At 68.7% G+C, this 25,443-nt stretch overlaps 1 protein-coding gene across 3 annotated transcripts; it reads right to left on the bottom strand.

Annotated features, from left to right (window-relative positions):
- CEP170B (centrosomal protein 170B) lies at positions 1–25,443 on the bottom strand. 3 transcript variants are annotated; one of them, XM_055303764.1, is made up of 19 exons: positions 25,300–25,443; positions 22,517–22,648; positions 15,295–15,384; positions 13,772–13,852; positions 12,996–13,052; positions 11,822–11,960; positions 10,985–11,089; positions 10,353–10,835; positions 9,338–10,062; positions 9,088–9,258; positions 8,527–8,617; positions 6,642–8,342; positions 5,304–5,442; positions 3,341–3,500; positions 2,900–3,043; positions 2,674–2,762; positions 2,225–2,318; positions 2,071–2,122; positions 1–1,941 (listed from the first exon to the last, which is right to left on the bottom strand). In XM_055303764.1, exons 2-19 carry the CDS (start codon positions 22,619–22,621, stop codon positions 1,706–1,708), a joined length of 4,662 nt encoding a protein of 1,553 aa, XP_055159739.1. In that variant the 5' UTR covers positions 22,622–22,648; positions 25,300–25,443; the 3' UTR covers positions 1–1,705. The 3 variants fall into 3 exon arrangements, with proteins under 3 accessions (XP_055159739.1, XP_055159738.1, XP_055159740.1); XM_055303763.1 differs by having other exon boundaries at positions 5,304–5,547; positions 25,300–25,442; XM_055303765.1 differs by lacking the exons at positions 22,517–22,648; positions 25,300–25,443 and adding an exon at positions 16,952–18,030 and having other exon boundaries at positions 5,304–5,547.

Here is a 25,443-nt window from a genome sequence, read left to right on the forward strand (position 1 = left end):
TCTCGCCATGTGATAGAATGATTTATTAGAACAAATTCCATGACAACTCATATAAAATAACCATTTTCTGAAAGACAGCCATAAGACCACCTGAGGACAAACATACAGAAGTACCTCCAAGAAGCCAGACAAATAAGTTACTGATCCCAAGTCAAAGGCTGGAGGGGGAGGAACGGGAATTTGTGAATAAAAACAAGTGTACAGCGATCACTGAGGGTGCGTGTGGATGAGAATGGCCACTGTTGGTCTCCAGGGGACAGGCTGGAGGGGACTGTGCGGGGCATGCAGGAGGCCTCCTCCGTGTGGACACAGCAGGCCCGGGGGGCGGGGTCCTGGCAGGAACCCCGTCCCCACTCACACACATACGTAAACATCACGGGGGTGGTGGGGGGGACAGGACCCATGCACGCAACTCCAAGTCAGCTAAATGTAAACACGGACACACGCATCACCCGTGGCGGCCCGGACTCACACCCACTGGCCCCCGGGCCCCATCCCGCAATCGCCACTCACACAGGCGCCAGGCACGGTGCGGAGTGACCCCCCGGAACGGCCGGGGTGGGCCAGCCCCGTCCCCACCTGCCCCAGCCCACGGGCTCTTTGGCTTAGAGGCTCCAGAAGCAGCCTCCTCTTGCCCCGGGGAGGCGTGCCCTGCCCACCCGGCATGTTCCCAGCTTAAAGAACCCTGAGAAGGCAAAACTGTCCCTGGGGCCTCTCCCTGCCCTCCACCCCCCAGGGGACCAGGAGCACAGCAGCCTGAAGGGCTCAGGGCTGGCTGCAGGCACCCACGTAATGCCCACAGCGTCAGGGGGTACGGGGGCTGGGGGAGGGGTGCAGCCCAGGGAGCTGCTGGAAGCCTGGTTTCCAGCCCCTGCGGTCCAGTGCTTGCTGCCCCCCCCCAGCCTAAAGCCGCAGGAAGCCAAGTGCAGATGCCCCACAGCCCTCGCTGGGAAGACCTGCCCCACGGTGTGGACGTGTGCCTGGGCGTGGGCGCGTGTGTCTGGCATGTGTGTGCCCGTGTGCACACCCGGTGTGGCAGCAGCCTGCACACTCAGCAGGTTTGGCAATTGCATTGGCACCAAAGGCTTGAAGTACTGGGGTTCCGGCCCCAAACGTCTCCACGGGCCACAGCCCGGGCCCAGGCGGCAGAGGCCGCTGGAGGGCCCTGGCCAGGCGCACCGAGCCCTCGAGTCCTGGGGCTTCACGGGCCCCCCCTGGCTCCGTGTTTGGCACTGAATGACGCCCCCCACCCCTGGCCCAGCCCCTCTTCCCCTGCCTGGCCCGGGCCAGCACCCAGGGAGGGACAGGTGAGCACGCACCCCAGCGCGAGAGGCGGGAGGAGGGCCTTCCAGGCCCGGGGGCTGCTGCCATGGCACAGACCAGCCTTTCCTTAAAAGCTACAGACAGAAATAACAGCAGTGGAGAGGACGCGGGGCACACATCTGTGACGCCAGCCCTCGGCAGTGGCCACGACAGGAGCTGGGCCGGAAGGCCAGCGGGGGCAGCCCAGGGGCTGGGCCGTCCCGCTGGGGTGCTGGCCGGGAGCGAGGGAGGGAGTCTGGGCACGGAGGCCCTGCCCACGGGGTCCTGGCACGTGGGGGGGTCTCTGTGGCGACCCGTCCGCAGCCGGGAGGGGCCGCAGCGGCCGACAGAGAGGCTGGAGGCGCCAGACCCGGGGCCACGGGGAGGCCGCCCCGGCCCGCGCCTAGATCAGGAACCTCTCTGCGTCGGGGAGGAAGTCGGGGAGGAAGGCGGGGTCCGGGAGGCCAGGGGACCCGCAGGTGCCCCGCTGCGGGAAGCTCCTCAGAGGCAGGGCCAAGGGGGGCGAGGACGGACTCTGGGCAGCCGGCCGGCCCTTCCCAAGCTGGGCCGAGCCCCCGGAGCCGCGGTTCCCGGTCAGCAGGTCCAGGTTCCCGCTGGGGTCCACGATGGCGTTGATGACTGCGGGAGGTGCAGGGTCAGGCCGGCCGGTGGGTCCTGTCCTGCCTCCCACACCCACCCGGCCTCCCTCTGCGGGCGCCACAGCGAGCAGCACCGGGGGCCTCGCCCGCACATCTAGGCCATACCTACCTTCCAGCTGCTTCTGCACGCGTCTCAGTTCTTTCAGGATGGAGCTGATCTCCTGGAAGTGGGCGGGAGGGGGTGCATGGAGCAGGACTGCCACGGGGACCCCCCACTCCCTGCAGCCAGGAGGCTGTTTGGCGGCGGCGGGGGCGGCCCTCACCTTGTTGGACGTCTTCAGGATGGGCACCTCGTTCTCCGAGTTGATTCTGGCTTCTAGCTCCTCCCAGGCTCGCCCTGTGTTCTGAAAGAGGATCCTGCCACCGAGGGGGGGAGCAAACAGGACAGGGAGGTTGGAACCTATACAAGCGCAACCAGCCCGCTGCCCCCACCCCTCCCTGTCTGTGTCCACGGGGGAACAGAGGCCCAGGGCAGGAGTGGGCTGGCCAGAAGCAGAGTCTCCATCTCTGGGCCTGACGTGGGGAGTACTGGGGTCGTCCCGGGGGCTCTGGGGTGGGCGCAGGGGGTGCCGGCTGCCAGGCCCAGGTGCACACATGCGCATGAGCACCCCCTGGGCGGTCCTGGCTTTGGGCGCATGTTAGCGTCTGCATCTGAGGGGACGCTGGCGGGGGCAGCTCCCACCGGCCTGCAGAGCCCGGGGGCCCCACGCACTTCATCTTCTCGGCCAGGTGCTCCGTGTTCTCCCGGATGGCGTGAGACAGCTGGGACACTGGGTTCAGCATCAGGTTGTCAAAGATCACCTGCAAGGACCAGGCATTAGCGTGGCACCCAGGACCCCCCGGAAGGCCCTGCTCCCTGGTGCACCCCAACACCCAGCCTGGAGGGCCCTGTGCGCGCAGCCGGGCCAGCTTTCTGCGGGGTAGGTGGGGTGACCTGCCTCCTCGCGGCTCCGGGGCCGCATCTTGCTGGCGAGGGGGTCCTCACAGCGGTCGTTCATGTTCTGGTCCACGTCTCGAGAGCTCAGGGAGCCGGGTGGCACCTTCTGGAAGTTGAGGCTGGCCTCGGGGATGCGTTGTACCAGCTGTAGACAGGGGCAGGGTGGTGTCAGCCCTCCTGGGGGCAGGGGGCATCCACCCACAGGGGCAGACCATGTCCCTCCCCTGCCGTGACAGTAGGGGGACTGAGCAGACTCGGGCCCCGGGATGCCCCTACCCCCAAACACAGGGGGTCCTGGATCCTGTGCTCCGGGGTGGCCGTGTGGGGAGCCGAGCACAGGACACACGGCCTCGGCAAGTGCCCCTGGCTGAGACTGCCTGTGCAAGGAGCTGCCTGAAGGCCGGGGTGGGCCAGACCTCAGCAGGGTGGCGGCCAGGCTCACCTCCTCACGTGCAGAGATGGTCGAAGCAGGGGTGCTGGGCACGTTGCTGAGAGAGGGGCTGCGGGTGGGCCCCGGTGAGCCCAGCGAGTCACCGTCCCCAGCCACGTCGTGGATCTCCCGGGCGAGGATGGCCACGTCCTTCACCAGCGTCTGGCTCAGCCTGCAGCCCGCAGGAAAGAAGGCAGGTCCTGTCGGGTCCCCCTGGGCCAAGCGCCCGTGTTGGGAAGGTCGGGAAGCAGCGGCCTGATGGATCCCTCCCCGGGTCGACCGCCCCTCGCAGGTGCAGGCAGGCGTCCTGCCCAAGAGGCAGGTGCTGGGTGAGGGTTAGGGGTCGGGGGTGTGCAGCCTCCAGCCTGACCCCAACTGCGCCCACCCGGCCACTGGCAATGCCAGACCTCACAGGGCCCCAAAGGGAGGCCCCAGGAACCATGGCAGGGGTGGGGCTGGGGCCAGGCAGGAAGGGTGGGCAGGCACAGAGGTCCCACAACCAGCCTGTCCTGTGTCACCTGAGCCCTCGGCCCAGGCTGGGGTACAGGAGTCCCCTGTCACTGTGCACCACCACCTCCTTCACTCGACAGGGGTTACGAGCTCCACCTGGAAGCTTCCTCGGCACATGGATGCCAGCAGTTGCCCCAGCAACAGGGCCTCCAAGGCCAACCAAGGCCCCGACCTCCAGCTTCCATCGTCCCAGCACTGCCCAGGGCGCCTCCCAGCCGGCCCTGAGGGCCCGTCCACTCTGAACGGCACCTGCACCCCTGCCTGGCACGGCCACCGCACTCAGTCCCTCCCAGAAATGCCGAGACGGCTGGAGAAAACTGTTCCAGCCACCCCCTCCCCCCAGCGTGGCTGACCTAGACCCCTCGAGATGGGGGTCCCCCAACTGCACCCACTCTCCCTACACTGAGAAACACAGGACATCCCTCAAACTCACAGTGATGCCATGGGCGTGCACCCCTGCCTTAGTGCCAGCCCCCAGCCGGGCAGGATGCCCAAGCTTGCCCACTCAGGAAGCAGAGGCCCCGAAGCCCACAGGGGCCGCCCACCCCCCCTCCTCTGCACGCCCCTCACCTCTGAGGAGCCCACCTCGGCAGTCCGCCCCATTGTCAGCCGCTGCCCGCCCTCCGTGTCCTGGGAGCCGCCATCCCTGGCCCCCCTCATGCCCCCGCAGGCCCTCCCTGCTCAACCTTGAGCCACCATGGCCTGTGTCCTCTCTGTGCCTGCATCCCCACGGGCCATTTGCCCAGGAACCACCTGCCTCTAGTCACCTCTTTCTAAGAGCTCAGCAGCCTCAGCACCAAACACCCGCCGTTCACCCTAAAGCCCCGGACTCCTCCTGCCCCTGCACGAGCCCCACAGAGCCCAACCACCGTGGCACTGACCACTGCTCAGCCAAACACTGCCCTCTAGTCCCGCTGCCTCTGCACCAGCCTCCCAGCTCCTGGCCTGGAGCTGACCCAGGGAACGACAACACGAGAGACATGATCTTTAACAAAAATAATGCAGTTCTTCCTCATACCAGAGGTCCCGCACTCTTCTGAGCAGATCTGCCTCCATCCACCTGCCCGCCCAGCTGATATCCATCCACGCATCCGTGACCCATCTGCCCTCCCAGGATCCATCTATGTATCTGGTACCCACCTGCCCTCCTAGGACCCAACTGCTTACCTGGGACCCATACGCCCACCTGGGATCCATCCACCCACCCAGGATCCATCCACGCACCCAGTACCCATCCACCCACCCAGTACCCATCCACACACCCGGGATCCATCCACGCACCCAGTACCCATCCGCCCTCCCGGGACCCATCCACCCACCCAGGATCCAAGCCCCCAATAACCGCATCCACCCCCCGACAAGCAGAGCTCAGGCGGACAGAGCCTCCAGCCCAGTCCCGGCCCAAGGGGCGCTCTGGCCCTAAGGGTGGCGCGGCCGGCTCAGCGGCTCCGCTTGCGCCGCTCACCTGGCGATCTCGGCGATCTCCGCTGTCTGCACGATAAAGCCGTAGGGGTCAGGGTCTTCCTCCTCGTCATCCGTGTCCCGGAGGCCGGGCGCCCGGGGTCGCGCGCGGCCAGAGCCGCCAGCCCGCGGGGTCTGCGTGGCTGTAGAGGCATGGGAGCGAGTGTGTTTGGGGGAGCCGTGGTGGGAGCCGTACTCCTCCTCGGACGTGGACGTGCAATCCGAGCCCTGCTGCCGGCGGCGCGTGCCTGGGAGCGCGAATCGGTTCCAGAAGCAAGAACAGAACAGAGCGGCAGCTCAGCACCCCGTGGCAGCCCCGGGGTCCCAGGCAAGGGCTCAATGCTGCGCAAAGCCACGCTGCCGGCGGCCCCCCACCCATGCCTAGAGGCCCTTTAGCTGAAGCGCCAGCAGCTGCAGAGCTCCAGGGTCTGGAGGGCACCAGCGGCCCAGAGGCGGGGGCCTGGGGCTGGTCGGCCTGTGGGCAGAGGCCACGGGGACGGTCTGTACCCATCAGACGGGAGGTGGCAGGCGTGGTGGCAGGGCAGCGTTACACCCAGAGATGCCCCAAATCAGGGCAGCCCTCCCCACGTGAACTGGCCCCAGGCCTGGGTGGGACCCAAGGGTGGCTGAGCTCGGCCCCCGCAGCCCCCTCCCTTGCCTGCCTGCCCCTCGGACCTGGCTCCTCACCCACCCTGCTCTGGAGCCCCGCGGTGGCAGCAAACACACGCAGCCAAAAAAGCAGCGGAGGGGCAGCGGCTCCGGCTCCCACCCAGCAGTGGTCCCCAGCCTGCCACCACCGTCCCCGCCCATCCCTCCCTCCAGCGGACACTGCCCCTCAGCACTGGGCGCCCCTAGCGGACCCAGGAGGCAGGGGGAGCCCCACCCCAGCAGCTTCAGGAGCCCTGAGGAGCTGGGCCAGCAGAGCCTATGTTCAGCTCACAAGGGTGACCGGCCTGGCTGAGCGCACGTGCACACACACACGCAGCCCCCTGGGGCAGCAGCAAAGCACCGGCGGCCACAGCACTGTCCCTGCTGGCCACGCACGTGCACAGGCCACAGGCTGCATGGGGCCTCTGCCTGGGGGGTGAGGGGGTGGACACAGCCCTCCCCCGCCACGGCATCCCGCACGCCCTGGCAGGGCAGCCGAGGGCAGAGCTCCCCAAGCCCGAGGCCTGGCGCGCAGCCGCGGAGCCCTCCATCCTGGCTCCCCGAGGATGGTCACACATGCACACGGTTCGTGTGTGCGTCCGTGGAGACGGGCCCGCCTATGGGAACAGGGAAGCTGCGCACCCTCCGCCCCGGCTGCCTGGGCCCGGGGCACCCGCCTGCTCCCGGCACTCACTGGGTGACGAGTATCGGGCACTGCCCGGGCGCGCCCTGCTAAAGGGCTGGCGGGGGACCGCAGTGGCGTTGGCGGCCTTCCTGGCGGCGGCCCGAGCCTCGGCCATGACGGGCTTGCGGCCCGAGCAGTACAGCTCGACGCTGCGGCCGGAGAAGCCAGCCCGCGCGGGGGCCGCCTCGGAGTCGCTGGGCCCCGTGAAGGAGCCGGCCCGCTTCCGGGGCATGGCCAGGATGTCCAGGCGCGACAGCTTCTTGGCCTGCTCGGGGGCGGGCCGCCCCGCCGGCTCCGCGGTGGCTGGGGGCCCCCGCTCCCCGTCGGCAGCCTCCGTGTCCGAGGCCTCCCCCAGCCGGGCCCGCCTCAGCCGGGAGGCCCGCGTGGGCCGCGGGGTGGACAGGCTGTTGGAGCGGGTCAGCACCTGCTGGGCCTTCTGGGAGCCGGCGGGGCCGCGGCTCTGCTCCTCCCGGGCAGCTGGCGGCGGCGGCGGGGCGGCGGGTTTCCGCCGAGGGCCTGGCCTCCCCGCCCCAGCGGCCCCGGGGGCCTCGTGGTCAGAGGTGACCGCGTCGGCGCCAGGCGGGGGTGCCAGGCCACAGCCCCGATCGTCGTCAGGCCAGTCCGAGGAGCCCCGGGGCCCGGGGCCACGCCGCACGGCCAGGCGCCTCCCCGGCTCTGCACGGCCCACGTCGCTCGGGCCCAGCGGGCGCCGCTGCTTGTCCGAGAGCCGCTCACGGGCGCTGTTCAAGGCGACACCCCCCGGGTCCTGTGCTGCCTGCGGGGACGGCGGCTTGTCCCTCTGCGGTCCCGCGGGCTGCGGGCTGGTTGGGCTGGGCCCGTTCTTCCCGCTGAGCAGACTGACCGTGCTGGCCGTGTCCACGTCAGAGTCCCCGGACAGCGAGTCCTCCGGCGGCCTGGGGGCACTGCCCGTGGGGCCCTCTGCCTCCTCCGCGGATCTGGACAGCAGCCGGGCCTCCAGGGCGGCCAGGGCCGTCTCTGTCTCCTTCAGGATCAGGTGGGTGTCCTGGGGGTGCAGGTCCATGCGCGAGGCCCGGGCGGCAGCCAGGTCCTGCAGGAGGGGGTGGCTGGAGATGTGCGGCAGATGGCCGTGCGCTGGGGCGCCGCCAGCCGGCTCCTTGCTGAAGCTGTCCTGCCGGACCAAGGCCGGGGCGGGGCTCTCGGGCTCCGGGGACCGCCCTGTCCGCAGCTGGATCACCATCCTCCCGCTGGTGCCGACGGAGAGGCTGTCCCTCGCCAGGGGGCTGGCCTGGGCCACCCGCCCCGGGCCTTCCACCTCCCCTGGAGCCACAGGTTTCCTGGGGAAGGCCGTCTCCCCGTTCTGGTCCCCAATGAAGAAAGAGGTGGGGGCTGGCTCTCCAGGGGCCCTCGGCGAGCGCCGGCCCTTTGTCCATGCCAGTCCCTCCTGGGGGCTCCGGCGTCTCTCCTCTTGCGGGCCCCCACCCCGCTCGGAGCCCCGCCCACCGTCTGACCCGCTGGCATCGCTGAGGCTGTCAGGTTCCAAGTCCTCCTGGCCCAAGAAGCAGCCGGCCTGCTCACTGCCTGGCTCCGGTGGCCCGGGGCCGCTCCTCCTGGTGGCCTCGGGGCCCCCAGGGCTGTCTGCGCGATCGCTGGGCAGCTGTGGGAGCAGCCGTCGCTGGCGCACAGGCAGGGTCCCCTCGAGCTCCCCGGCTCTGCGCCCAGGGCTCTCCTCTGCAAAGACAAGGGCAGCCTGGTAGGGAGCGGTCGCTGGCTGCGGGCCCTGGGTGCCTACGGGACGCCCGGCCCTCCGCCAGACTCGGCTGGCACGCTCGCGCCTGCAGGTCCAGTTAAAGGCCTGAGCCCACCCCCAGTCCCAGCCCCAGCCCCACCCCACCGCTGAGCCTGAGCCACTCACCTGCCAGGCCTGGGTCTGAGTAGCTGTCGGCCAGGCTGGCCCAGCGGGACACCCACTTCTGACTCCCGGGAGAGCCCGGCACCGTGAGGCCCTGCAGAGCAAAGGGCAAGCGTGTGTCTCCCGCAGGGGAGGCAGGAGGTGCCCGGGCAGCCACAGCAGCTCGCCTGACACCTGGCCCTACCCATGCCATCTCTGTACCCGTGGCACACTCCCCCACGGACACAGCCAGGAAACCCCGATGCGCTCCTGCGTTTGCCCCCAACACAACTACCTAACCTGAGCCCAGTTCAGGGGCTCACAGGCCAGCCGCTGTGACTCAGCGCAGCCCTGCCTGTGGGTACACGGGACGCACCCAGGTGCCCAGCCAGACTTGGGGCCTCCGGGCCCGCCCTTGAGCCCTCCACGCAGGGGCCCCAGCCCACCTGCCAGGGCACACTACCCAGCAGGCTGGACCCAGCCTCCTCTGGGGCCTGGAATCCGACACAGGCGAGACCTCCGAGCTCACACAGGCCCCGATGCGGGGGCCCCCGCCCCTCCCCAGGCAGTGTGCTTCCCAGGTACCTGGAGCTCCCCTTGGGGGGCCATGCCCGCTGACCGGGAGGCGAACTCCTGCAGTAGGGCCATTCGCTGGGCTACCCCGTCGCCGGCCTCGTCTCTGTCTCCTCTGATGACGGGACGGAAGGTGGCGGAGGACACCCTGGAGAGCTCAGGAGACTCGAGTACCCCAAAGACCTGCCAGGAGGGATGGCCAGGCCCCCGGGTCAGTGCCAGCCCACCCCTGGCCCGGCCCCCACCGCCCTGCCATGCTGACCTGGTCGATCATCTGGCGGGCCTCCTCCACCTCCGGGTCCTGCACCTCTGTCTCGATGGTGTAGGTCCCTGCATCACTCAGGCTGTCGTCCTCGTCCTGTTTGCGCGCCTTGGTCAGCTGGGGGTCGGCAGGGGGTGGTGGCGGGGTCGCCGGGGCCACGGGGCTGGCCCCACGGGGTGTCTCGGGGGCCGGTGCTGCTGGGGGTGCCTTGTCAGGGCCGGGCCGGGCGGCCGGGGAGCCCTCCCGCAGGCACTGCGCCATGAAGTCCTGGGCCAGACGGGAGCGGCGTCCCACACTGCCGAAGGGCCGCGCGGAGCCCCGGGGGGTGGGCGAGGGCCCCCCCAGCCGCTCCTCTGTCCTCTCCCGCTTGAGCGAGCTGGCCCGCTGTGGCCCCGAGCTGCCGCCCGTGCCCCGCGCCGGGGCAGGGACGCCCGAGCGGTCTTTGTCAGCCGGCCCGGGGCCTCGGCGCTTGTCGGCCTTGGGGTCCCCGGGAGGGGTGTGCGTGAAGGACTGGGAGCGCTTCTTGCGCGGCGTGTCCTGGTCAAAGAACTCGATGACAAAGGCCTGCTGGTTGTGCAGCAGCTCCTGGGGATCTCGCTTCATTTGCCTCTGCAGCCGCACCTGCGCCCCGCCACCCTCCGCAGGGACCCCGGCCGCCACCGCCGCCGCCGCCTTCGCCGCGGGGTCCTCCGAGTCGCTCTGGGTGCCGTCCTCATGCTTGTGGCCTGGGGGTGGGGGAACCGCAACTCATCAGGCCAAGGGAAAGGATGCAGCGATCTGGGGGGTGGGGGACTCTTCACCCCATGCCCAAGCTGTCACGTGTGGCTGGGGACACAGCGCCCATCTCACGGATACCACCACGCGTGGCCAAGATAAGCGAGGAGAACACGAGGGACAGCCCCGACGCGGAGCAGGTCTTCAGCAAGGAACCGCCAGCAGGCAAGCACTGAGGCCGGTGGGGACGCCCCGCGGCAGGTCCGGAGCCCCACGCTGGGCCCGCCAGCCCGGCACTCACCCTTCAGGGTGCGGGTGTGGACCGGCAGGTCGCTCTTGGTGCTGTGACGGTCGTCGCCGGGGCCGGCCCGGCACAGCAGGCTCGGGTCATTCTGCACCAGCCAGTCGGCCACCTTGGTCTCCGCAGACACGGCCTCCGCAGGTGCGGCCTCCTTGCCCGGCGGCCGCCTCTGGCGCAGGGAGAACTTGGTCACGTGGTCCTTGATCTTCACCTTGCCCGGGCTGCAGTCGTCAAACTCGATGGTGAAGGAGGCGTGGCTCTGCACTACGGGGGCCGCCCCGCCCGGCTCCCCTTCCTTGGTGGGTGCCTCCTGCGCCGGCACCTCGGGGGGCCGTGGCGGCGGCGGCGGGGCCTCCTTCGTGGGGATCTCAAAGTAACTGGGCTCCCGCCTGAATGAGTAGCTCTGAGGCTCCACCGAGGCCCGGAAGCCAGCCATCGTCCCGGGGAGCTCCCCGTCCTGCTGCGCCAGCTCCTTGGGCCGCTCTGGGGGGAGGGAGGAACATGTGCTTGGGGGCCCCAGGGTGGCAACGCCCGCCCACCCGCCCCGCCAGGACTGTCAGCTCGGTCTCCCCCAGAGCGGGCATTTCCAGGCCAGGCCGCCTTCAGGAGCTCTAGCGACCTCTGGGACCCACCTGCGTAGGGCTCCTCCTGGCGCCGCTCCTCGGGCGGGGTGCCACCATCATCTTCTCCCCACCAGGAGGGCTGCCCGTACAGGGGGGTGCGGTAGGCCGCTGCCTCTGCACAAGGAGAGCGTTTGACTCTGGGTCGCTGTGGCCCCAACGCAGACCAGGAGGGGAGACCCGGGGCTGGGGAAGCCCTGGGTTCTGGAGGGGCCCTGGCCTCACCTCCCATCTCAGCCCAGGCCCCCCTGCCCCAGTGCTCCAGCCTCATCACCCTGAGGCCCGTTTCCACATCTGTGGCGAGCGACCGCTGTGAGTCTGTGACCCTCGCTGTCCCCAGCCCCGCCCAGGCCTCCCTGTGGAGGAGGCTCACCTGGGGCAGACAGTCCTCAGCAGCCCCATCCTGAGGCAGGCAACCCCCCAGCCCTGCCTGAGCCCTCTGCCCCCAGAGCCTGCCTGCCAGAAGGACAGGAGGACAGCAGAGTCCACAGCCAGGGCGGGTCTCTCTCTCCAGGGTCTGTAAACGACTCAAGTCACAGAGGGCCGACCCTGAAGCCTGGGCCCCCCGCAGGCTGACCGGACCACACGGGTCCCAGGGGTGCAGTGTGCACAGGTGGGTGTGTCTTGGGGTGCGGAGGTGTGGGGTGCATGGGTGCCTGAGCTCACCCGAGGGCAGCTTTGTGCTGTGCCCGCCGGGATGCCATGAGCCCAGGAGGCTGGCGGGTGGAGGGGCTGTGCTGGGAGGGGAGCTTGACCCAGATGAGGCAGGTCGCAGGGAGCCGCGGGGAGGCCCGTGGGGGGCAGGCCCATGTGCACCTCCCTCCCAGGCCGTATGCCATGCCGCCCTACCTGTTCCTGGCCTCCGGTCCCCCCTCTCTGGCCTGGGACCCAAGGACTCGCAATACGGGGGGTGCTGGGGCAGCGCTTCGCCCTTCCTGGGTGCCGGGCCCTTGATGCTCACCTGCAGCTGGCTGGTATACTTCTCGTGCTGTGGGCAGTGAGGCAGGGGTGAGGGCAGGGCCCACTCCAGGAGGACACCCAGGGCAGCCTGCCTCCCTCTTGGTCCAGAGACGGCCTGCACTGGCCCCTCACGCCAGGAGGTCTCCTTCATGACTCCCGTGGAGGTGACATCCTGAGGCTCAAAGCCAAGGGTCCTTGCCCCAGCCTGGGGGGGGGGGGTCCTCAGGAACACAAAGCTTCCAGGAAGGAGCCTGGAGTGGGCAGCAGCTATCGGAGGTGGTTCATAACCCCCACTCAGGAGACACAGAGGGGTGGGGACAGGCCCCAGGCCATGGGGTCAGCGGCTCAGGGGCCACGAGAGGCGGGCAGCAGTGGTCTATGTGGGCACACCGTGTAGGTCTGTGTGTGTGCCTGTGTGTGCACACGTGTGAGGGCGTGTGCATGCAGCGGCCCCACCTGGCTGAGCTCTGCAGCTGTCAGGGCAGGGGTCACACTGGCCCTGCGACTCTGGGCAGGCTGCCCACACTGCCCGTGCTGCCCACAGCTCGGGGCCAAGGCTAGTCTCCCCCACGCAGGGTTCCACACAGGGTTCCTGGGCAAAGCTCTGGGCAGTGGCCCCAGGCCGAGGCTCCATGACCTCCACCAAACGAGCCAGAGCGGAGTCCTCCCACCATGGCCCCGGACCCAGGTTCCTCAAGCCCCAACGGGGAGTACCCGAAGGCACTCATCACCCAGGAGTCCCCCCAGGGCTGTCCCCAGAGGCTTCCCCTCCTGCCCGTCCCGGCTACCACCTGTGATAGCCTCGGCGCGGTCCTCCCCGCCCCCAGCCAGGTACCGCAGTCTCCTCTCCACGCTGCCAGCCGCGACGGCTGGGGAGGGCGGGGAGCGACTATCTTCCCCACCTGCTAGACCGGGCCATCCTGCAGGACAGGCCGGGCCAGGCTGACTCATGGCACCACAGCCAGGCAGAGGCAGCCAAGAGATACGGGAGCGCCGGGCGGGGGCGGGGGCGGGGTGCGGGGGTGCGGGGCGGCGGGGCCCTGGGCTGAGTGCGGGCACTGACCCTGAGCGCCTCCTCGGGGACCCGGTGCTGCACACGCTCCAGTACGTACATGTTGGAATGTGACAGCGAGTTAAGGCGAACCCGGAGCAGAAGACCCAGGACGGCCTTTGGACGGGGGCATGGGTCACGTGGGGCGGGCCTTCTCCGCAGGGAGAGACCAGACAGCTCTCGATCGAGTCAGACGGAGAGGGGAGGCCTGGGGGGACTGCGCTGCCCCCCACACCCACCTGTGCACCTACCGTGTGTCTACACTGCACCTGCTTGGACAAGCAGCACACACGCGCATGAGTGTGCCCTTTAGCCCCTCACCGCAAGGGCAGGACAGGGCAGGGCAGGGGATATGCCCGGAGCCAGGTGGGGCCCCAGCTCCCATCCCAAACCACCCCTCAGCCCTGGCCTCCCCAGGTTCTAGGCGTTGGGGGGGCTTCAGATGGTGGCTGGGCCCACGAGTGGCAGCAGAGGCAGGCAGAGAAGAGGACACGCTCCTGCCATGTGTGTGGGGCCCCAGGGGAAGCACGCTCCTCGGGGCGGAGGCACAGAATGCCACATCCAGGCAGCCCCCAGGTCACTGGGGACCCTGGGTCCCAGGGAGGGCTCACTTTTCCTGAAGTCCTGTGTGAGCTCAGACCAGGAGGCAGGAAGCAGGTGCCTGTGATTGGGGGCTTCTGTCGGGGGAACAGGGGCTGGAGCCCCACCTGGGGTCATGCCCACTACCCTCTCACACCGGCCGGCCCCTGCTGCGCCCACTGAGGCCCCCACCACTGCCAGGAAAGGATATCGTAGCCGAATCGGATGACGTCATGGAGCTTCAGCGTGATGTACTTCTGGTCCGGGATGCGCACATCATTCACGAACGTCTGGGGGGGAGACGGATGAGAGGGCCAAGCCAGCAGCAGGCATCTGGGGTCCCCCTCCCTCCAAGCTGCTCTGGGCTAGGCACTGTCCCTCTGATGCACGTGCACCCAGCCTCACACCCTGAAGGGACCACAGGACAGGCGGCCGCTGAAGGACTGGACTCGCCCAGCACCCCGGGACCCTGGGGTGGCAGTAGCCCCGCGGCAGGGCTGGCTGGGCTAGGTGATGCCTGCTCCCCAGAGATCCTCTTCCCTGCACCAGGGGCTCTAACTGGCCACCGCCACCACGCTGTGGCCAGATGTGTGAGCACCCAACACGCCCGAGGCCTCTGCAGCAGCCCGGGTGACAGCGGGAAGACAGATGTGGCTCAGGCAGGGCCACTGTGCCAGAGTTTGGTGGAAGAAACCAGAAGCGTGGAGGACTGGGGACAGGACAGAGGAGGGTCCCGGGAGCCGAGCAGGAGGTGGGTGCACAGGGCGGCGTCCCGGGCCAGGGCCGTGGTATGCAGGGATGGGCAACACGGACGCTCACTGCCCCTGCGGCCCCACTCAGGTCGGGCTACTGTATCTGACAGGAGGGCCCACAGAGGAGGGGCTGGGGGGGGCAGATGCCGCCCGGGGCCCCGAGTGGAGGCGAGCTCGGGATGGAGACGGCAGGCGGCCCGAGCTGGGCAGGACAGAGCAGCAGGCAGACCCGAGCACGGCCACACTGGACCCCTCCCTGCTCAGGGTTCCGCATCCCCCAGGACAGGGTATCCCAGTCCGCAGGAGGCCCGCCCCCCCTGCGCACCCTAGGGCCCTCCCCCCAAACAACCCTGCCCTGCGGGAAGCCCTCCCAAGGAGGCCATGGAGCCACTGCACCTGAAGGTGGCTTCCCCCCACCTGAGCACGAGATCCAGGAGGAGGCCAGGTGGGGACAGAGCAGAGGGATGCGGTCCCCGAGGGGAAAGGAGCAGAGCAGGTGGGCAGAGCTGCAGGGGGGCCGGAGGAGAGGGGAGGCCAGCACAGGGAGGAGGTCACGAGGAGGGGCGGGGCCAAGGCGGAGGGGTAGGTCATGATGTGGGGGGCAGGGCGGGGCTACTATGGGGGACAGGGTGTTCTGAAGGGGGGACACCATGGGGAGGGCGGGGCCCGCAGGAGAGGGAGACAGAAAGGTCGTGAGAGGGGGGGGACCAGCAAGGGGCGGGGCCCTGGAGGGGGCGGGGGGGCGGGCCGGCAAGAGAACGGAGATATGGTGGGGGGCGGGGCCAGCAAGGGGGCGGTCCAGGAGAGGGGTGGAGCCAGCGAGGGGCGGGGCCCTGCGGGGGCGGGGCCAGCAAGGGAATGGAGATGCGGAGAGGGGCGGGGCCAGCAAGGGGGCGGGGCCAGCAAGGAAGGGGAGACGTGGTGGAGGGGGCGGGGCCAGCCCAGGGGGCGGAGGCAGCACCAGCACCTCTGGCACTCACCCCGTTCAAGCTTCCCAGGTCCTTCACCCAGTGCTCGTCCCTGTCCTGGTCGTAGTTGATGACGGCATGCTGCTTGTCCACGCTGCGGGACTGGGGACACACAGACGGCCGTCAGCTGGCCTTCCTGGCGAGGTGAGGCCCAGGAGGCGGAGGAACCCCCCACAGGAGCCCCCTCCTCCACCGCCCGGCAATGCCAACACTGGCCACCGGGGCCTGGGAGCCCGCAGCGCCCAGCCCGCACCCCGACACCCGGACAGCCCACCCAGGCTTGACCGCGCCAGCTGTCTCAGCCGCTGGAACAGGCCGCAGGGACTTGCTGAGATGCCAAGGGCAGGTGCTCCCGCCCCACTGCCACCCAAGCCCCTCCTCTTCTGTGCAGCCCTCTGTGGCACCCGTGGGCCAGATCCCTGGGTCAGCCGGGGCAGGGCTGAGAACCTCTGCTCATCTGGGACATGCTGCTCACTCCCAAGGGCAGGTGGGGGCAGGCAGAGACCACAGGGGGGCTGGAGAGGCTGGGGGCTCAGGGAGAGGCCCCCCCACTCCTGGGCAGCCCCTCAGGGGCACAGCCTCTCCAAGCGATGGTCACACTCATGCAGGATGGGCCTCAGACCCTACAGCTATGTGCCTGCATGCACAGGGCTCACACATGTCCTAAGCACACCCTGCCGCCCACGTGCAAGCGTGCACACACCCGTGCAAGTGCGCACACATAAGAGCTGAGCACTTCCAACTTTCCCTGGCCACCAGACCTCCCATGACGGCTCCCAGGACGCACCCCGCCCCCTCAGTCAGGAGAAGAGCACACGCAAGTCCCCACCACACCTCTCCACTGCCAGGCTCGTGGTGCAGAGGCAGGGACGGGCTCATGGGGTCACATTGTTTGCTCAGGCATGGCCAGCACAGCCACGAGGCCCGCGGTCTTGGCACAGAGCACAGCACCACTGCCCACCCCACATCCACTCTGCTGGAGGCTCTGGGCATCCCTGGGTAGCCCCTGCATCCCTCTTCCGCCACCTAAGGAGACACAGGCCTGGGGACCAGGCCCTGGAGAGGCCAGCAGAAATGGCCAACCTAGGAGATGTCCAGACCTGCCAGGATGACAGTACGGGACCCTGTGGTCCTGCCAGACAGGGCCTCCACAGGACACCCAGACCTACCTCCAGGTCACATGCATGGGGACAGGGCTGCACACCAGCTCTCCACGGCAAGGGACAGGATGGCCCCTAACCCGCTAGAGGGTGGCCCAACACCTGAGTCCCTGCGTCACCATACCACCAGGGTTCTCAGTTCTCACAGCTGTGTGCCCAGCCCTCCACACAGCCCACTTGCTCCCTGGTTTCCAGGGGAGGCCCCAGCACCCTCCCAAGGCCTAGACACCCCTAGGGCACAGCAAGGTTGCGGTGGGGGTGAGCACAGGCTGTGGCCTAGCCCTGCCCTGTCCCAGGTCACTCAGCTTGACCGACGTGCCAGGTGCCCTAGAGGGCAGCCCGCAGCGGGTAGGGCTTGTAGGGGCTGTGGCCCTCAGCCCAAGCAGTAGGCAACATGCTCCAGCCCTGCCTGCACTCCCCAGGTGGCCAGCTGGGCCCACAGGAATGCTGCCGCAGTGGGGGAGCTGGGGGGAGTGGCACGAAGAGGGAATGGGACGCAGGACCCATACCTCATCCTGCGTGGACCTTCAGTCCTCTGGAAGGAAGCAGAGGTGCAGGGGCGATCCAGTGGGTAGAGCGGTCAGTGGGGCCAGCCGGAGCCTCCCTGACACAGAGGCCACCCCTGGGCCACGTGCCCCAGTGCTGCCCAAGGGAGCCAGGGAAGCAGGGTCAGCAGCACAGCCCGCTGCAAGCATCTGCCCTACGAAGCCCCCAGGATAGCCTGGTGGGGGTCCTGGTGCCAACTCATCTGCTCCCACAGCAGCAGGTATCTGGCCCGTGTCCAACCGTGAGACCTACTGCCTCTCCCCCCAGACCTCACCTCTGCCCCCATCCCGAACTCCTCACCCAAAGTTGGCGCTCACGATCAGACAGCTCCTGGCCACTCCGGCCACAGCCTCTTCCCTGGATGCCAGGCACCCCCTCCACCATCAGACCCCCCCTGCCTGTGCCGGGTGTGGCTCCGCCCGGTGCTCACCTACCCCCAAAGGGTGACCCTGTATGGCAGGCCCGCCACCTGGCACAGGCGGGGGTGGGGGTGCAGGGCTTGCTGGGGCCCCCGGCATCCCTTACCTGGGCCTCGGTCTCCTGGCTGCAGTGGGGTTGGCAAGAACCAGCAGCCACGTGGGGGAGCCTGAGCGCTCGGGCTCGTCTCCCCCCAAGCCAGTGAACCACCCCTCTGGGTGCCCTTGTGAGTCAGCGACCGCGACTCCTACAGTCCAGCCTGGCAGCTGAGAGAACTGGTGAGGGGTCTGGGGTTCTGCACCCTTTCTCGAGAACAGCCCAGCTGCCCACCTCAGCCCTGTCTGAGGGCGGGCCCTGGCCTCCTTGCCGCCAGGTATCAGCACTCGGGGGTGCTGCAGGCCTGGGAAGGGGTGGCCACGGGGCTCTTGCCAGCTCCACACCAGCACGCGGGGTGACACAGGCTGGCCCAAGGCGGACCGGGCGGGCAGCAGGAGGGTGCGCCATCCCTCAGGCTCGGACGCCACTTCTGCCAAGGAGTAACCCCCTCCAGGGGCCTCCGGGCTGACCTCCAGCCTGAACAACCCCCTTCTCTCCCCGAGCCTCAGACCTCCAGCCCCTGGACACACCCCAGCACCTTCTGGGCAGCTCAAGCCTGGCCGGGCCAAACCAGACCCCCCTCCCCGCCCCCCTGGCCCTGCAGCCTTCCCCTAGGAATGCCGGCAGCCGAGCGTCCGGCAGCTCCCACACAGCCCCTTGCCCCCAGGCACCCACCGGCCCTTCTCTGCAACCTATCACCCCCCGCGGCCCCCTTTCTCCCATCCTCCCAGCCCTCGGTCCAGCCCATCGTTCTTCTGCAGAAACTTCTGAGGCCCCCGGCCAGCCCGGGAGGAAAGGCTGGCCTCGTCCATGAGCCACAGGCCCCGGAGGCCTCTCCAAACCTCCTCCCTGCCCTGCCCTGCCCTCTGGCCAGACCGCCCTGTGGGCTCTGGAGATGCCATGCCCATTCTTGGACCTGGGTCCTTCGCCCAGGACTGCCACCCTCCCTGTGCCACCTTCCCACCCACCTCACCACCCTTCCCTGCCTTCTGGCTCCTTGGACCCTACAGTGCCCCCCACCATTTGCACCCAGTGCCTGGGCTGCCCCATCTAGTCCCCAGGCCTACCCTCCACCCACGACTGGGGCTCCAGCACCAGGCACATCTCCTGCAAAGCCCCCTCCCAGGCTGCAGGTAGCACCAGGCCTGGTGGGGAACAGGCAGAGGGGCCCCAGCTCCAGAAGCCACCCTCCCAGCGCCGGGCCCCGAGCCAGCAGCCGGCCCCAGATCCACACCTCGGAGGCCGGGCAGCCCAGCACAGAAGGCAGAGCAGCCCCTTGTCCTGGATCAGAGACTTAACAGGACACAAACCAGGGGACGCCCGGTGGTTCAGCAGGTGAGCGTCTGCCTCAGCCCAGGGCGTGATCCCGGCTCCTGGGATCGAGTCCCGCATCGGGCTCCTGTGGGAAACCTGCTTCTCCCTCTACCTGGGTCTCTGCCTCTCTCTTTCTGTCTCTCGTGAATAAATAAATAAAATCTTTAAAAAAAAAAAACAGGATACAAACCAGGCCCTGCAGAAAGCAGCTGTGCCACGCGTGATGGGAAATACTGTGAAACAGGCTAATAAAAGGGCCCTGAGAAGCTCCCAACATAGATTTTTGGGAAAAGGTCTAATTATACTCACTTTAAAAAGAATAAAGATATGTTTCCAAACTTTGTGTGTCCCTGTGTGGAAAATGGGCGCTGCCCGGAACAGCCTGATCCCGGCAGCAGCCAGAACCCGGGGTTCTGGGCACAGCCTCCTGCCAGCGCACCCCGACATCGCCCTGGTGGAGCTGCGAGCGCCCAGGGGGCTCCCCGCCTGCCTTCTCGGGGCGGGAGTCTCCAGACAGAGCCCGGCTGCCACACGCTCCTATGGGGCGAACTGGGCAGTCTCAGGGCAGGCACCTGTGCACAAGCACACAATGGCACGCGGGCACACACACACATGCACAGGCACCCGCCGTGCCCCGGAGCGCCGCCCCCCCAGGGCAAGACCCACAGCACGTGGCCTCGGCTCTGCACCCGGCAGACCTGGGCCTGCACCCACGTGCACGTGCGGCGTCCAGCACCCCGGCGGGGCACCAGCTCGGGGCCAGGCTGGCACCGCACGGGACACGGCGGCTGCTGGAGAGCGTGGGGGGCATGGGGCCAGGCTGGCCGGCTCTGCCTCCAGGATGCCCCCCACACTCCCTCTGCCCCCTGAGGTCCAAGCCACAGCCCCTCTTGCCTAATTCGCGGCACAGGCCCCCCGAACAGGCCTCTGCTCCCCGGCCTCAACCCTGCGGGCCCCCCGAGCCCCTTGTCCTCCTGAGCGTCCAGTTGGCCCCTCGTCCCCCATCCCATTCCCAGCACCACCTCCTTCGCCTTCTCCCCCGGGGTATCATCAGGTCCCTGCTCACATGTGTGTGGCCGGCCCCACCCTTGGCGTGGTGACCCCGGGGGCAGGGTCTCTGCGTGGCCCTCCCGGTGGCAGGACAGTGCGGTGCTCCATCACAACTGCTGAGTGACAACACGGGTATGAAGCACGGACCCCGCAGAGGGGAGGCCCGGGCCCTCCGGGCGCACGAGGCAGGGAGGGGGTGAGGAGGAGCGGGCTGGTGAGGACGCGCAGGGGAGGGCGCCCGGCAGAGGGACTGCGATGAGGCAGCTGTAGGATGAGGCCGAGATCCACTGGTGTGTGTCCCCGACCCGAGGTGTGGCAGCAGTGCCACCAGGGGATGCCCAAGCACAGGTAAGGGACAGGGAAAGTCAGGCCTCGTCCCTGGCCCGCTGGCGGGGACCCTGCTGCAGAGGACGGGGGCTGATGGGTTTTGCTTGGTAGCACAGAGCTTGGGCACAGGGAGCTGGAGGCTGGGAACAGGACGGGCGAGGACACCGTGTGAGCCACCTGAGCAGATGTGGAATCCAAGGCAAGGGTGTGACGGGACCTCCAGGAGACGCGGGGGGGACCGCCCAGTACGCTCAGGGCCCAGGCAGAGGGGGAGGCTGCAGGGGCTGGACAGCATCCTGGTGCTCGCTCTACACCCGCACGATCTCCTGGGGCCTCAGTTTCCCCAACTGCTGGAGGACAGCCAGGGCAGGAACACGGGTGCTGCCAAGCCAAGGGCTGCCCCACATGAAGGGCTGAGAAGCCCCTGCTGCTCCTGCCCCTCTCAAGGCTCCACCACCGACGAACCAGAAGCAGGAACTGGACCCAAACTCGCTCTGAGCGCCCTGACCCTTGCCTCCCGAGCCAGAGGCCTCTCCACCGGCACCTGCGAAGGGCGGCAAGCAGAGTGAGGGCCTGGTGCAGGGGACAGAGCAGGAAGGGCAGGACAGGGTGGGAAGACCACGCACGCTGGGCCCCGGGCACCCACAGCCTTCCAGGATCTGCGGGCCCCTGTCAAGTGCCACCTCCTCCAAGAGGTCCTCCTGGCCACCCTAGGGAGACCGGAGAAGCCATCAACATGCCTCACAGCCACAGCACCTTGCCAGGGGTCAGCGACCCAGCACACTTTCAGATCTGCTTCCAATGACAGAGCACGGGGGTCATGTTACACGACACCATGAGGGAGCAGCTGGCCACATCCAGGCCTCACCTGGGCCGCTCGGGGGGCCTGGGGTACAACCCGCAGCCTGCACCTGCTGTGTAGACTGCTACTCTGGGGCCTCGGGGGACAGGGGTGCACCCCTCAGCCTGCAGCTGCTCTGTGTGGACTGCGTGCTCCTGGGGCTCAGGGGGCCAGGGGTGCACCCCGCAGCCTGCACCTGCTCCATGTGGACCGTGTGCTCTGGGGGCTCTTCATATTTGTAAACGGTCTTTAATAAATCAAGACTACTTCACGCCAGGCGACAACGGAAGAGGAAGAGGGACGTTTTGACGCCGTGAAGAAGCCTGACTGGTGCCACCCGCCTGCCGCTCCCCTGTCCTCAGGCCACTGCTTCCCAGCACCGGCAAACCTGAGTGGTGGCCGAGGAGGCAGGTGCCCGACAGGCCTCAGAGATACACCCCGGGCTTCACAGAGACACCTGCCCGTCCCCGGACAGTCCCTGACGCGGCCTCTCCAGCGTCCAACAACGGGAAGAGAAATAAGGGGACAGGCTGTGCCAAGCCGCAGACACCAGGCGGCCCAGCAAGCAGACAGATGCGGGAGCTTGTCCGGTCTAGTCAACCAAGTCTGAGGACCCTTGCGGAGAAGCCAGGGGGTCCAGACAGGGACAGGCTCGTCCTCAGGAGAGGGAGACAGACGACATCTGCCATCTGCATGTGGGGGGCCCGAGCCCCCCGTCTGCAGCCCGAGCCCCTCACGTCCCAGGAGTGGGCAGTAGCAGCCCGGCTGGCACAGGGAACCAGGGCCTGAGCAAGGCCTCACCCTGCACCCAGGACACATGTCTCCTTCTGGGGGTCCCATAATGGGGGGCGTGAGTGTGGGGGCAGGGGCCAGGGCTGCAGGAGGCCCGGCTGGATCACCCCCTTGGGGAGCAGCGCAAAGGACGGCTGAACTAAGGGGAACCCTGTAGGGTCAGTCCACTTCCCCTCCGTCCTCGTTCCCAAACAGCCAGACCCAGACTCTGAGACCAGGGCTTGAAGGTCCTGCTTGCCAAGTGCACGGGGTGCTGGCGCCACCACCCTTTTCTACCTGGGTGCCTCAAGGGGCGCCAGCCTCCCCTCGGACAGCTCTGACGGCCAGAGTGGGCCTCACGGTTCCCCAGTCTGCCATGGCCCAGGGGGGCCCCAGACAACAAAACCACAGATAGGTCCACTTTCCAGCACCTTCCAAAGGTGGATTCCCGATGCCCTGAGAACCTGACAGAAGCCTGAACGACCTCCTGTCAGGAAAGCCCCGACACGCGGAGGCGGGACTGGCCTGTGAGCGCACACGCAGGCCTGCACTCGCCCCCCGTGGGTCCCAGGCGAGGCGGAGGCCCAGGCGGAGGCGCGCAGCACTAGGCTGCCTCCAGGGCTCTCAGCAGGCTCCTGCAGCAGGGAGGACGGGCGCTGTCCTGCCCTGGGCCCGCCCCTGCCTTCTCTGCCCCAGAGATGCTCACACTCACCTGCAGCATGAGCTCACACTCATCACGCCCCACGAAGATGAGCTCTCGCGGGAGCCGGTGGCGGGTGCCGCTGCTGCTCACCAGGAACCAGGAGGTGACACTCATCTTGGCACTGGCAAGGCCCGTCTGGCCCTGAGGGGAAGGAGGCGTCAGAGCCGGCTTCCCTTCCTGGGTCCCAGCCCCTGGACGCGAAAGGCCCCGGCGCAGATCCGCCCCCTGACGTCCAAGCACCCCCGTGGCAGCACAGCGGCCGCCACTGGAGACGCTGGGCCCAGCCGCACGAGGCCACCGCCCTCCCTGGAGTGCGCCTGCCCCTGTGGACGCCTTCCCCAGCTAAGTTCTCCTGGCCCTCCCTTGTGCTCTGTCTCCCCAACCCAGGTACCCGGCGTTGAGTCCATCAGGCACGGGCCACACTGTCCACGTGTGGAACCGCACACGTCTCATGACCCAACCAAGAACAGCTCTCGAGTGGGACTCGCCATGGCCCATCAGGGTCCCCACAATGCCAGGTGTACAGGGCCTGACCCTGCCCTGGACACAAACTCTGAATCAGAGGACCTATTTCCCCCACCAGACGCTCTGGGGTGGGCCTGGCAGGAGGGCCAGGGGGTGGGGGAACAGCTGAAAACAGGAACTCTGAGCCATCAATACAGCGATCGCTTACAGGAGACCCAACACCCCCCGCGTGGCCACCGTGGCCATCCCGCAGAGGTCCCCAGGCCCGGACAGCACCAGGTAACGGAGGCATCAGGCTCCGGGGCCTACAAGGCCCTGCCAGCATCAGTGAAGGAGAGGTAGGAGGGGCTGGTAAGGTCAAGATGGGCAGGCAAGTGCCATGGCAGCTGGTGAGGCACAGTGCGGGCAATCTGAGTGACAGCAAGGGCCCATGCCACCTTGACACCAGGCTCTGGGGCAGCCAGCCTGCCCATGCTCTCACATAGGCGCCCCGCTCACCCAGGGCAGAGCTGTGTGGCTCCAGCAGCACAGGTGCACGGGCACCAAACATGCACACGCTCACAGGACACACGTGTGCACAGGGCCTCCATGCGTACCCAGAGCACCGCCCACAAGTGTCCTGGCCACTCTTCTCTGCACAAACACACACACACAGGATAGATCCCACCCCGAGCACTGCCTGTGTGCCAAGGGGTGCCCTGGGCTCTGAGCCCCCTGTGACCTGCATCACCCGCCTTCCCGCCAGCCGGGGAGGCAGACAGCAAAGGTGAGAGGCTCTGAGAAGGTGTGAGTGTCCCAGAGGAAAAATGAAGCAGTGGGTGTGGGGGGATGGGCGGGGGGGGGATGTCTGGGAAGGCTCCTGGGAAGGCATCATCTGAGCAATGCCCACCAGGAGCAGGAGCAGGAGAGGAAGCGGATGGATGGAAACGGGCTTGTCAACATCTGGGGACTGCGCTGCAAGCAGAGGAAGTAACCGGTGCAGACGCGGGGGTCACAAGGCTCGGGGAGTCCTGGGCGTGTGCTGGAGCCAAAGGGTAGTTCCAGGACCTGCCTCATCTCTGAGAGGCTCAGCACAAAATGAAAACGTGGCCGCCTCGCCTATAAGTCATGAACAACTTCAAAGACGCCGGGCACGGAGCACTGGGCAGAGCACATGGTGCAAGGGCGTGGGTGGGTGCGGTGGCCAGCCGGGGAGGTCCTGGGGTCACAATGGGACTCCGAGGACAGAGCACAGAGGGAGGTCAGACGGTGAGGGAGAGAAGTGACAGCGGGAGCAGTGGGGGGATCCCCAGTCCCCGCGGTACCCACGCCCACAGGCCCAGCCTCAGCCCCCTCCCGGGCGGGCGGTGAGCAACGCCACCGCCAGGACCCACGGTCCATGAAGGTCCAAGTGCCCGCGTATCGCCCGCGTATCCCTCAGCACACCCACGGGCACCTGGGGCAAGCAGGTGGGAGCACCAGGAAAGCCCCGCCCCAGCGCCCCAGGACAGCGCGGCCGGAACCCCCTCCCCAGAGCCCCAGGCGCGGCCTCAGAGTCCACCCGGAGCGCTGGGCCCCGGAGGCCGAGGGGGTGGGGACCTGCCCCCCGCCCCCCCCCCCGCAGGGCTCCGGAGGCCTCCGCAGCCCCAACCTCCTCCAAGGCCCCTCCTCCCGGCGGTGGGGGGAGGGGAAGCCTGGGCCCGGCTCCTGCCCCATCACCGCACTTCCCAGCCCCCACGCCCCTCCTCCATCACCTGCCACCCCCCACGGGCCGCGACCCCACCCGGCGGAGGGCGCCGCCTTTCAGCCTGGGGAGGCCAAGGCCCGAGCTGGCTCTGCGGCGCTGCCAGGGCCGGGCCCGCCGCCACCAGCAGCCCTTCCCGACCGGCTCGGCCGCGAGCTGGGCTGTTCCCACACCGCCTGCGGCCGGCGCAGCGAGGGGGAAGCAGCAACACCCCAAGCTGCCCCCGCGCGCCCCGGCCCGAGGGGGGGGGGCGGATGGGGCAGGGGCCGGGCGGCGGGGGCACCGCAACGGAGGCCGGGCCGGGCCGAGCCAGGAGGCAGGGGCGGCGGCGACACGGCGACGGGAGGCCGCGGGGGGGACCGCGGGGCGGGGGCGCGCTCTGGATCCGCCGGCGCCCGGCCCGCGCCCCCCCGCGGGCCGCGAACCCGCGCCCCGGCCCCTCCCGGCGGCGGGGACCCTCCCGGCCAGGTGCGCCGCGGCCCGCGCCTTTGTCCGGCCCCGAGGGCCCGCGCCCCGCCCGCCCCCCGCGCGGCCCCGCAGGCGCAGGTGCGGGCGCAGGAGGCCCCGGCGGGCGCGGGGCGCGGGGCGCGGGGCGCGCTCTTACCTGCGGCTCGGCCCGGCGCGGCCCCGCTCGGCCCGGCCCCGGCCCCGGCCCTCCCGCCCGCCCGCCGGCCGAGCGCTGGGCGGGGCCGCCGCCTAGGACATGCCCGGCGCGGCCAGCACGCTCGCGGCAGCCCCGGCCGAGCCC

Source organism: Nyctereutes procyonoides, unplaced genomic scaffold, assembly GCF_905146905.1.
Source record: "Nyctereutes procyonoides isolate TBG_1078 unplaced genomic scaffold, NYPRO_anot_genome, whole genome shotgun sequence".
In the NCBI taxonomy this organism is placed as follows: Eukaryota; Metazoa; Chordata; class Mammalia; order Carnivora; family Canidae; genus Nyctereutes; species Nyctereutes procyonoides.

Excerpts from the sequence above, each read along its gene's own strand:
- CEP170B (XM_055303763.1), bottom strand. The coding sequence starts at position 22,621 with ATGAGTGTCACCTCCTGGTTCCTGGTGAGCAGCAGCGGCACCCGCCAC. Across the intron at positions 9,259-9,337 it reads CCCGCCAGATGATCGACCAG|GTCTTTGGGGTACTCGAGTC; the intron begins GTCAGCATGGCA and ends CCCTCCTGGCAG. Across the intron at positions 3,501-5,303 it reads GAGATCGCCGAGATCGCCAG|GCTGAGCCAGACGCTGGTGA; the intron begins GTGAGCGGCGCA and ends TGCGGGCTGCAG.